The sequence below is a fragment of the Falco cherrug genome, chromosome 3, assembly GCF_023634085.1.
Source record: "Falco cherrug isolate bFalChe1 chromosome 3, bFalChe1.pri, whole genome shotgun sequence".
Lineage (NCBI taxonomy): Eukaryota > Metazoa > Chordata > Aves > Falconiformes > Falconidae > Falco > Falco cherrug.
The window spans coordinates 14,476,653-14,488,937 of NC_073699.1; the positions used below are offsets into that span (position 1 = coordinate 14,476,653).

General features: G+C 55.2%; 1 protein-coding gene across 1 annotated transcript in view; it reads left to right on the forward strand.

Moving 5' to 3' along the window:
• BOP1 (BOP1 ribosomal biogenesis factor) overlaps window positions 1-12,285 on the forward strand; it is a 69,847-nt gene that overhangs the window by 9,433 nt on the left and 48,129 nt on the right. Inside the window, exon 3 of the mRNA XM_055703826.1 lies at window positions 8,145-8,255. Coding sequence (XP_055559801.1) covers window positions 8,145-8,255 — 111 coding nt within the window. The remainder of the gene's footprint in view (window positions 1-8,144; window positions 8,256-12,285) is intronic.

Here is a 12,285-nt window from a genome sequence, read left to right on the forward strand (position 1 = left end):
GAGGCGTGCATGTGTGTTCACTTAGCAGCAGGCTGTGATTGCTTGAGATGCCGTCTTGCATCTTCTTGCTTGCAAGAGGCTGCCTGAGAGCAGAAACCTCTTCAAACGCAACAGCTGCTAATGAGGTAAACATGCATTTTAAGTGCTTAAACTGCCACTAGGCTTAGCCAGTCTGACTGGCTTGTCGGGACCCGAGGCCCCACTCACCAGAAGGAATTATGTGGCTTCACCTTAGCTTTCTCCACAAGCTTAGCGTGTTGTTGATCCCTAAATCAGCAGCGGTTGGTGTAGAGGCACTGGAACAGCTGGAGGTGCTGCGGGTTGGTGTTTACCTGTGTTGAGGGGAGGTGGAGGAGGACAGGTCCTAGGGAGCAGCTCCCACAAGTACACTGTAGCTCACGTGGCTGTGAATTTGGGTAACCTCTTTGTAGTCCTGCTGCAAGCTGTATTGCTGCTGCTCCTTTACATGTCATTTTCCTGTGTGTAAAACTTGTTTGCAGTTGGTTTGCCTCACAGGGTGGGCAGAGCAACTGACAACATTAGGCCCAAGAACCATCTTATAGAATTGTTTAGCTTGGAAAAGACCTTAACACCATCGAGTCCGACTGTTAACCTGGCACTGCCAAGCCCACCACTAAACCATGTCCCCGGGCATCACTTCTGCATGTCTTTTAAACACCCCCCAGGGATGGTGGCTCCACCACCTCCCTGGGCAGCCTGTTCCAGTGCTGGACGACCCTTTCGGTGAAGGAACTTTTCCCAGTACCCAATCTAAACCTCCCCTGGCGCAGCCTGAGGCCGTTCCCTCCTGTCCTGTCATTTGTTATCTGGGTGAAGAGACCGACCCCACCTCACTACAGCCCCCCTGTAGGTAGTTGTAGGGAGCGATCAGGTCCCCGCTGACCCTCCTCTTCTCCAGGCTGAGCACCCCCAGCTCCCTCAGTTGCCCCTCATCAGACTCGTGCTCCAGCCCCTTCCCCAGCCCTGTTGCCCATCTCTGGACACGCTCCAGCCCCTCTACACCCCCCTTGGAGTCAGGGGCCCAAGACTGAACCCAGGATTCGAGGTGCGGCCCCACCAGCACTGAGTACAGGGGGGCGATCGCTGCCTGGTCCTGCTGGCCATGCTGTTTTGGATATGAGCCAGGATGCCATTGTCTACTTGGGCCACCTGGGCACGCTGCTGGCTCATGTTCAGCTGGCCACAGATCAGTCCCCCAGGCCCTTTCCCCTCCCCGGCCAGCTTCCCAGCCGCGCTGCCCTAAGCCTGCAGCGCTGCCTGGGGCTGCTGTGACCCACGGGCAGGGCCCAGCAGTGAGCCTTGAACCTCATACAGCTGGCCTCAACCCATCGGTCCGACCTGCCCAGATCCTTCTGTAGAGCCTTCCTGCCCTCCAGCACATCAGTGCTCCCACCCAGCTTGGTGTCATCTGCAAACTGCCTGAGGGTGCACTCGATCCCCTTGTCCAGATCATCGATAAAAGATACTGAACAGAACCGGCCCCAGCACGGAGCCCTGGGGAACGCCACGTGTGACCAGCCGCCAGCGGGATGTCACTCCATTCCCCACCACCTTTGGGCCTGGCCACCCAGCCAGCTTCTAACCCAGTGCAGAGCACACCCGTCCCAGCCACGAGCAGCCAGTTTCTCCAGGAGATGCTGTGGGAGATGGTGTCAAAGGCTTTACTGAAGTCTGGGTGGACAACATCCACAGCCTTTCCCTCATCCGCTAAGCGGGTCACTTTGTCATAGAAGATCTGGTTCATCAAGCAGGCCCTCCCTTTCATGAACCTGTTCTGGCTGGGTCTGATCACCTGGTTGTCCTGCACATGCCACATGGAATTGTGGAACCATGTTCGTAGGTTGGAAAAGACCTTTGAGATCATAGAGTCCAACCGTTAACTCGGCACTGTGAAGTCCATCACTAAACCATGTTGCTAAGCACTACATCTACACGTTTTTCAAATGCCTCCATGGATGGTGATTCTACCACCTCCCTGGGCAGCCCTGGTCCAATGCTTCACCACCCTTTTGGTGAAAATTTTTTTCCTAAAAATAATGGCACTCGAGATGATCTGCTCCCTAACCTTCCCCAGCACCAAGGTCAGGCTAACAGGCCCATAGTTCTCTGGATCCTCCTTCTTGTAGATGGGCATTACATTTGTTAACCCCAGTCTTCTGGCACCTCCCCAGTTAGCCAGGACTGCTAGTAAATGATGGAGAGTGGCTTGGTGAGCACTTCTGCCACCTCCCTGAGTGCCCTTGGTTGGATCCCACCAGCCCCATAGACTCATGTCTGAGCGGCGCAGCAGGTCGCTAACCATTTTCCTTGGGTTGCGGGGGCTTCATCCTGCTCCCCATCTTCCTGCATAGGGTGCTGGGTACCTGGAGAACAACTGGTCTTACCATTAAAAACTGAGGCAAAGAAGGCATCAAGTACCTCAGCCTTTTCCTCATCCTTTGTCACTGTGTTTCTCCCTGCATCTGGTAAAGGATGGTGATTCTCCTTAGCCCTCCTGTTGTTGCTAATGTACGTATAGAAACATATTTTTATTATCTTTTACGACAGTAGCCAGATTAAGTTCTAGCGGGGCTTTTGCCCTTCTAATTTTCTCCTTGTGTAACCTCATGACATCCTTGTAGTCCTCTCAAGTTGCCTGCCCCTTCTTCAAAAGGTCATAAACTCTTCCTTTTTTGGTTTTTTTTCCTGAGTTCTGCCAAAACTCTCTGTTGAGCCTGGCCAGTCGCCTTCCCCTCCGGCTCATCTTTCGGCACATCTTGCTTCAGCAAAGGAATAGATGACATATGTGTGTGTTGGTTCCTTGCTTTTCCCCACCTTGACCATGTGATCTTAGCAAGGTCTGGACTTGGCACAGCAGAGCAAGGTTCTCTCTCTACTTGTGTGCACATCCCGGCATCTGGTAAAGCTGAGAGAGAAACCTTGCAGCCCCTCCTGAGCGTGAGGGGTGGTCGCTTTGGCCTACAAGAAGTGATGCTGGTACCACAGCTCCTGCGCCCATCTGCTTTAGGGCTGCTTCCATGTTAGGGTCTGTTACCTGTTACATGCTCCAGGCCTGACTAGCACATCTGGGCTTGCTGCTGCCCATCCTACCCCTCGCCGATTTGGCTACCCCTTGGCACAGCTCCGTCTTTGCAGCAGCAGCACCCAGCTGCTGCACCCCCTTCCTCCAGCTGTCCTGCCGCTGTGGCTCCGCCGAGGAAATTCTGCTCCGCTGTAGCTGGGGATCGCTGGGGTGGCAGGGACCTTTCTCCCTTCCTGCTGGAAAATTGCAAGCCAGGAGTTTCTGATCTTTTCTCCACAACCAAGGAGGAACTGCGTGGGAGCACTTTGAGAACTTTGTGGTGGGAGGCAAGCAGGTTTTGCTTAGGGGAAGGGGAGCCAAAGGAGATGCTGGTGTTTTAATCTGGCTTCCAGTGGCTATTGGTTTGAGGAGGAAAAGGAGGATCTAACTGGGCCATTAACATGTTCTGGTGCTTATTTTACTGACTAGCAAATGCAGCAGGGGACGGCTCCCTTGCCGATTCAGCTAGTCCAGGCAGCTGCTGAACAGCCTGCCCAGCTGGGCTTCCGAGGCTCTCCAGTATGGATGTCGTAGCAGTGATAGCTGAAGGAAATAGGCAGAGGTGGTATCTTTTATTACGCACGTTTCTCCAGCTGGAGGACGTAGTAGAGCTTTGGGATAGACAAGCCTTGTTCAGTTCTGCTTCTCTTTCGCGCCTCAGGGCCTTGCGTTTCTGAAAGCATATTTCCTTTCTCTAATTTATAACTAACGATACTGCCTCTCCTTAGCAGCTTTGCTGTCATAAGACTGTCTATGCAGTCAGGTATGTGGTGCGCTTTTTTTGCAGTGGAAGTGGGGAGAGCTGGCTCTGCCTGTGCTGCAAAGCTGGTTTCTCAGCCTGGCCAAGGCGCGAGGAGGCTCGTGCGGCTCAGCAGCATAGCACTTGCGTCCGACCACATGTGGTTTGCCTGCCATCCTGCGTGCCTTTTTGATGCCATAAAGTAGAACGCTCTGAGGATGTGGCTCTCCTCAAAGCCTGCTGGCAGTATTCTGCCTCTCCCTTTTGCCTGTCAGATTTGTGTTTTACTTTTGCTTAATCCTTTTTTTTTTTTTTTTTTTTTCTAGTTCCTCTGAGCTCTTCTGTTGAATTTGCTTGTTGGAGGTCGGGGTAGAGGAACCCCAGCTGATCTGCAGTGGGAAGCAGAGGGTGGATTTGGAGGGAGGGTGGTTACAGGTCTCACTGGTGTGGGAGGCTTTGGTCTTTCTTCCCTTACCCCCTCGTTAGAGCTAAACCTGTTCTCACATCCCGTCTGTGACGCTGAAACCCACCAGCCACCCCAGGTCTCCCGTTCCGCGACCAAAACTGCCAGAACTGGGGTCTGGCGATGGCTGTCGTTGATGCTTAGCACTGCCTTGCTCCCCGCTGAGCCGAGGTCTGGGGGTGTCAGCTCCTGCACCCCCAGCTGCCGTGGATGCCCAGGCAAGGGGGGCAGGTGGCCCTTGTCCCCCAGCCAGGGGGTTGCCGGCAGGGCAATTTTGAGGGGCTTCGCAGGGTTTGGCGGCACGGCCGGCATTGCTTGCCGCCCTCTGGTGGAACCGGCCTTTCTGCTGGGGCTGCCGGGGCGGCCTAGCACAGCTCTGGCTTCATTTCTGAATCTGCACACAGCCCCCTGGGAAGCTAAGGGGACCAGCCTGTCCCTGCCTGCCCGGCTGGCCGGGACCCAGGCAGGCCAATACCCAGCTGCGGGGCCAAAAAGCCTTTGCACGCATCGAGGTTAGTGTCCCTGGAAGACGCAGAGAGATGTTGGCGATAAGCCTGCAAGAGGAGTGAACGGTGACTGCACTCTCCTGCGACCAGGTCTGCTGGCCCCTCCGCTCCTGGTACCTTTTGCTGATCCTGAAGCCCCCTTAGAGCCCTGTCTGGTTCAGACAGATTGTTTTGGTTTTGCTGGTAAAGTGGTTTCAGTGTTCAGTGTGAGTTCACTCTTTCCCACGTGGGCTTTAGTCAAGTATTATAGGGTGCTGGGGGTGTGATTGGTGTCCTAGCTGAAGTCTGTCTTATTTTCCTGGCGAAGCTTTCTTGCAGGGTTTGAACCTGGCAGTAGACATGCCTGATCCCTGAATGCTGGTCTGCAGACGTGCCAGCCAGGGTGAATCTCCTGCAGGAATCCTGGATAGGATCCTGGCTTGTGCCAGCTCTCAGAGTAAACTCGGGACCCGGGAGCCCGTGGGCCTCTGTTTTCCTTCCTAAGGGCATGGATGAGAGACTGAGCATCGCCGGGGTGAGAGCAGGAGTGGTGGAGTGACTGTGTGCCACCTGCTGGCACGGCCTTCGCTCTTGAGGGCACTGGCAGCTGGTAGGACCAACAACCCAGATTTGCAGCACAGGATCTTTCTCCAGTCTCATCGTGGCAGTGGAGAGAGGGGGGAAATGAGGGAAAGATGGAAACTCAAGTCCAAAGCCATTGTAGCGCCAAAAGCCTGGGAAAAAACTTATCTCCAATCGCCCTTTTTAAAAATTTTTTAATAAAGCCTTTTGTTTTTGCAGTAATCTCATCCTCTTGCCGGCCCAGTATTTTCCAGGCTCTCTCCCACCCCTCTCCCTACGGCTCGGGGGAGCTGCGCTGGTGTGTACGTACAGCAGAAGGTGATCACACACTGTGTGGATTTTACTGCTCCCGCGAGGGACGTTTTCTGGGGCTGTTTTTCCGATTATTTCACTGAATCCTCCCGTAAACCTGATCTAGCCAGGGTCCCCATTCTCCCCCTACCCCCACTCCGAGTGGTGCGCGGGGGGAGAGAGAATCTCTTTTCCAGGGAAGGATCTGTAGCCTATTCGGCACCCACACAGCAGGTCAGCGAGTGGGCGAAGTCTGATGTTCGGTGCTGTCTGATTACCCGTGTCTGCGCAGGGAGTTAGCTCCTGCCCGAGGCATGCCCCGTGGGTTGCATCTGCGATGGGAGGAGAACGTGTGGCCCATGGGCCCCGCAGCAGGACAAGCTCTACTTCGGTGCAGGAGGTGTCCTGCCCGCTGTGGGTGCTGGCGTGGAAAAAATTTGGGATAACCCAAGTAACAGAGGCTGCGTTCAGCTCCCTCTTAATAAGGCTGGTGCCATCACTCCTGACAGGTAACCTCAGCTGGACACATGAGGCACGGCATGTAGTACGTGTGATGGTGCAAGTCTCTTACTGTGATGACGTTGCCACCTTGGGGGCTGTGTCTGCAGCTTGTTCCTGCCCTGTTCTCTACCCAGGTCTCTTCCAGAGAGGTTCAGAGTGGCTCCAAACATGCACATTACTTCAAAATTCACCAGATTATGCAGGTGAGACCGTTGTGTGGTTTACCCAATCTCAAACACTTTGTCCAGCGGCTCTGGAGTCCTGAGTGCTGACGTGGTGGAGCCCATTGGATAGGCAGGAACCTTTGCTGAAGTTCAGCGCTGGGACAAGCCTGCCCTTACACTAGCGTTGTGGGACGCACCACCACTCCCCTGCACTTGTCCTGACAGTTAGAGAGCATGGAGCTCATGGCTCTGTCCTTACTTGAGAGATCCCAGGCTCTGGGGTCTGGGGGAGATCTGCCTTTCAGAGAGACCTTTATGGGCAGGAGAGGATGGCTGGCAGGCATCTTGTGAAGTTCAAGGGTGATAAATGTGAAGTCCTGCAACTGGGACAGAATAATCCTGTGCAAGTGGGGCTGAATGCCAAGGAGCAGCTCTGGAGGAAAGGACCTGGGCATCCTGGGGACAGCCTGGAAGTCACCAGGTGTCCCGAGCAGCACTGACCGACCACATCTTGGGCTGTACTGGCAGGAGCACAGCTGGCAGAGTCGGGGATGGGGTCCTTCACCTTTCTTAGGCACTTGAGACTTGTCCGGGCTTGGGGTGCAGTCTGGGGCTCCCCAGTAGAACACAGTGGGGAACACAGGCGGGAATGAGTCCAGTGGAGGGCACTGAGATGGTCAGGGCTGGAGTGTGGGACACAAGAGGGTCTGCAAGCTTCTTCAGGCAGGAGAAGGGACAAAGGGAGATCCCATTGCTGTCTGCAGCTTCATGAGGGAGTGCGGAGGAGATGGAGCCAGGCCCTCGTGATGCCTGGGGTGGAGGGAGAGGCAGCGGGGACGAGGTGCAGCAGGGTTGAACGTGAGGAGTGCTTTTGCCCACGGGAGCGGTGTGGCCCTGGAACAGGACCCAGTGAGGTGGTGAGATCTCTGTCCTTGAATATACTCAAAACTTGACCAGACAGGATGCCAAGCATCTTGACCTAACTTCGAAGTGAGCTCTGCTTTGAGCAGGAGGTTGGATTAGGGACCTCCAGAGGACCTTTCTGGCATAAATTTTTCTGCTTCCATGATCTGAGTTTGTGCGGTTTCTGATACACACCTTACCTCTGAGCCTGGAGCCGCGCTGGCACCTCATCCATGGCTGTTTATGATCTGACTGATGCTCAGAGGAAACCGTGTTGCTGGGAAATCCTTCCCTCATTCTGCCTGTCCTTGCAGGTTGGGTCGTTGCATGTTCTGCCCTGGCTGTGTCTTTGTGTGGCCTCAGTGGCGTGGAGCTCCAGGGGAAAAGAGGGACAGAGAACCTTGACGTATCTCTGGAAGGTGGCTGGGATATGGAAGCTCCAGAGGGAGGATCATTTTGGGTGCAATGAGTGAGAATGCAACTCCTGTGCGAGCTCAGCAGCTGCCAGAGAGCTTCTTGGGCAGCCTGTCCTCAGTAGAGAGGTGATTGACTTTCTCTTTTTTCAGTCCCAGGTGGATGTAAGCATACGCTGCTTAATGAGCCCTTTCCTTCCTTCCTTCCTTCCTTCCTTCCTTCCTTCCTTCCTTCCTTCCTTCCTTCCTTCCTTCCTTCCTTCCTTCCTTCCTTCCTTCCTTCCTTCCTTCCCTTTGTAATGTGGTGTCCCAGAGGACCTCCGAGTGAGAGGTTGTACTGCACAGTGCTGTCCAGGTTGGGGCATGAAGTGCTTTGTGGTGATCTCAGACCTGGAAGCAAACTAGATGTAGGTGGCAGCTTCAGATTTCATTGCCCAGCTAAGGTCTCTGATGTTGTGAACACAAAAATGCATGGATTCACGTGATGGGATCTTACTAAGCTATTTTTTTCTGTCTTTCAGGCCAAAGGGGCTCCCAGGAAGAGCAAAATCTTGGAGGATGATTCGTCATTAAAGGAAAACAAGGATCTGCTTCCTCAGGATGAATATGAAGAAGACAGCTCAGATGAAGAGGTAGGACACATTGCAACTTTTTCCTTTTTTTTAAATATGTGGATATGGGAGACAGGTGATGGATTTCCCCTCTCCGTGCTGGCTTCTGCGTGAGCTCAAAGGGAGGGGATATAGTCAAGTAATGCTGCCTCTGAACGGGAATTGCCCAAACTGCTCTTTGCTGCTAATGTAGAGCAGGCCAGAGCCACCAAGGTAGGGCTGCTCAGAAGACTCTTGGTGAGCGTGTGTTGCTCAAGTGTGTCACTTGGTGCGTTTGGAGCAGCTGCAAGCAATATCACATCCACCGCGGAAAGGGCAGCGCTTCCCATATGAGAAGAGCCTCCCTGCCACCCTTGCTAAAAGTCGCACAAGTACTGTCTTTGCCCGGCCAGAGCTGGGGCTTGCAGCCCAGGTGACCAGGGAGGGTTTCTTCAGCTGTTTAAAAGGTGACTGAGCCTTACTGGGGGCTCGTGGGGTTATGCTTGTCATTCTGGGGTCTGCCCTGCTCTCGGGGGGAACCTCTCTGGGTTTCGCACATCGGAAAAGAGTGGAAACTGCTTGTGTAGAAGATAGCAGGATCTCGGCAGTGAAATGCCCCTAGGGTCTGGTTGTTCCAGACAAACTTCATTGCCTTTCTTAATCGTCTGCTAAATCAATTAATGCGATTGGCGTCAATCAGCTGTTTCAGCAGAGCCCTGGGGTGAGATGGAGGGATTGCCAAAGGCTGTGGGGGCGTTTGGACCTGGCCCTTATTGCTGGGAATTAGGTTCACCTGAAAGGGTACTGGGTAGCCTCATACATGACTTGGACAAGTGCTTGCAGAAGCCTCCTGGGCGCCGGTTAGGTGGAATGTTTCAGGCTGTCTCCTCCTCAGCCGCTGAGAAGTAACAGAGCACAGAAAATCCTGTGTGACCAGGCAGGTGAAGAGCCAGCCGGTCCTGCTGCGCGCTGCAAGCGCTCTGAGTGAGGAGCTCCAACAGCTCGCTCACATGGGGCGCCTGGCCGGCGTGCAATAGCCGTGGGTGCAGGGGGACCGTCGGGAGTAACAGCAGCATAGCACGGGGGGCTTGGGGACAGGAGTTTGTGAGTGGGGCGGGACTCTTGGCTGCCCACCAGGTTTCAGGAGAGCTCTTTGGCATCACTGACACTTCAAAGGGTCCAGGCTTGCCTTTACTGGTGCTTTGAGGGATGCATCTGTTCCTGTTTCAGTCCCAGTGGAGGGGAGGGGGAGGATTGGGTACCTGCTGGCCTTTCTGGTCCAGCGAGGGCCCGAAAGGTTAGATGTTAGAGGCCCACCTGGGCTAGCACTGAAGCTGCCGGCAGTCCCTGCCCCCAGGTCTGGAATAGAGATTTAGAGAGAGGGGAAATATATGACTATAGAAAACATACACTTGTGTAATGTCTCCAGCATAACCCAGGAAAAAAAACCCTTTCATGCAGGAATTCAAGGTCTCTCTCTCCCCAGCTGGTCCTGCTTCAGGGCCCCGGTGGGGGGAGCGCTGATTCAGAACCTATTGACATCAGAGTAGCTTCCAGTGGCTTTGTTCCTTGTTCCCCATTCCCAGCCCCCTGCCCTCCCTCTGTAATTGTATTTATCTCTCTTCCATAAGAACCCTGATGCTTCTGCTTCCTGCGGCTGGGATGCGCACACTGGGTGCTTTGTGCTTGCCTCCGCGAGGAGCATTGCCCAGCACTTGTCTGTTGCTTTGTGTCTCGGTGGCCCAGGAGCGCTGGGGGGGGAGGGCATCATTCCCCCCGTTCAGGCAGGGGCAGCTCAGACACGAGGAGGGCCAGCAAAACACTTCCTTGCTGCGAATAGGATCTGTATTTTTTTATTTTTCATTGTCTCTTTTCGTTGAGACCTAGCTTGCAGCACAGCCTCATCCCAGTTAATGCATAGCTTTATCCTAATTAAAGTCTTCGTGAAACGCAATGCTTTGGTGCGTTGCTTTTCAGGAGGGCACTGAAGACATGGTCATCCTCATCCCTCACTCATCCCTTGGCCTGAGGTGGCTGGTCGGTGGGCCAGCTGTGTGTCGGGGGGCGGCTAAGTGCAGAACTGGGCTTTGGAGGGTGCACAGCGTGCCGCCTGTGTCCTACTGCCTCTGCTGGCCTTGCTGCCAGCCTCGTGTGGCTATGGTTGCTTCACCGCCTCGAAGTGAGCCAGCAAACGGCAGTGGTTTGCATGGGACCATGCAGCTGGGGTGGAAACACCTCCTGGATCTGCAGTCCTTGATGGCGGAGGGTCCTGATCCACCCTTCATGTGAAAGGCACCATGGTTCCTCTGGATGTCCCAGCCCAGGGGTTAGCTGCGTGGTGCAGCCTGAACTGGCGTCTCGAGAGCAGAGCTGTGAAAGTTGGTGCTGGCATGGCTACAGCACCCCCTTTCCTGCCAGACGCGGGGGTCTCAGCCTTTGTCCCTGCGCCGGGGTGCCCTGCCAGGGCACGGCATAGGGCTGCAGGAGCAGATCGTCCCTGGGCTCTGGTTGCGGTTGGGGGAACACACAAGAAGTCTGGCAGCCTCTGGGTAAAAAATTAAGCCTTGTGCTCCCTGGCTATATCTATCTCCATGATAATTATCTCTGACCTGGTGGTTCTTTTCAACAGTAGCCACCCTAAATGTTCCTGATGGGCAGTAACCGCCCCGTGCTTGTTCGTACGGTGGCGTTCAGCAGCCGTGAGCTCCAGCAGCCAGGTGCTGCTGTGGGAGGATGGCCCCTGTCCCCTTTAGCTCCTTCCCCTGCTGCTCTCCCCACTGTTTTTGCTGGTGGGTGCTGCTCAGTGCAGACCCCAGCTGTGAGCACCCTGGGTGCAGCTTGGGATGCTCTCCAGCGTCCCTTTGCCTGGCTTCATCTGCAAACCTCTAATGGGGCACCTGCACCCGTAGCTGACCGTGCAGCCTGCCCTGTTGCTCCACTCCCAGCAGTGCCCATGGGATTGCTCCCTGAACCAGCAGCAGTCTGGGAAAACATCCAATGCCACCGCTGGCATGGCTGGTGCTCCGGGGCACACTGCCGCTGTGCCGGCTGTCACTCACCCGCCAGCCGCTGGCTCCGAGCTTGCGCACTCTCCCTTCTGCCTGTGCGTGGGCTTCAGAGCTCTTTAATAAAGAATAATAGCTCAGACCTGCTATGCCCCTGTGTTTAGCACAGACTAAATTTCTTCTAGCTGTGCTCCTGCTCACTTGGCAGCTGCCGGCGCTCAGCCTGGCCGGGCGCCCAGGCCGGTCTCTGCCGTGTACTCTGAGAAGAGACACAACAAAATAAATTGGTTTCCTGGCCGGGGCGGGTAGGGGAGCCCGTGTCGCATGCAGGGCCCTTTCCTGGTGCCCGGCAGGCAGGGTCCCTACGCTGGGTGGCATGAGAGCCCCGGTGCATGTGAGCTGGCTGCCGTGCTGGTGGTGCCGGGGAGCCGGTCGCCGTGCCAGGCCCCCCCGGTGATCCCTTCGGTGCTCACATGCAGCCCGAGCGTCCCTTCCTCTCGGCCGCTCCGAGATGAATGGCCGTGAGCTGCAGAGGCTGTCAGGGCCTCGCTGGGAGGAAGCAGTTTGGGGCTTTTGTTTGGTTCTGTTTCCTCCCGCAATGACTATTCCATATGTCAGTGGATAATGAATGAAGGCGCGTTGAGTGCTCCTCGGTGAGCCGGCGGCTGTTCCAAGCCCACTTCCCTCCTCCGCAGCGCAGCTGACCCGGGCGGGGGGGCTCAGCGGCTGGCCAGGCTGAGGGAGCTCTTCTTTCAGTAGCTGATTAGCCAAGAGAGAAAAAAAAAATTAAATAATAAAAAAAAAATCCTGCAGAATGTGCTGCTGGCAGACAGCTCCTTCAACTCATCGCTCTGTGTGTGTGTGCGCGGCTGTGCGTGCGCTTCCCGACCTGCCTGGCTCCAGCAGATGCTCCAGGCTTCCCACTCGCCGGCTGCGTTAACCACTTAGCAAATCTCCCCCACGAGCGTGTCTGGCTGGGCAGCCGCGTGTGCTCAGCCCCATCTGATGGCCACAAAGGTGTGAAAAAAAGGGCTGTGAGGAGCCTGGGATGTGGGCTCAGAGCAGGA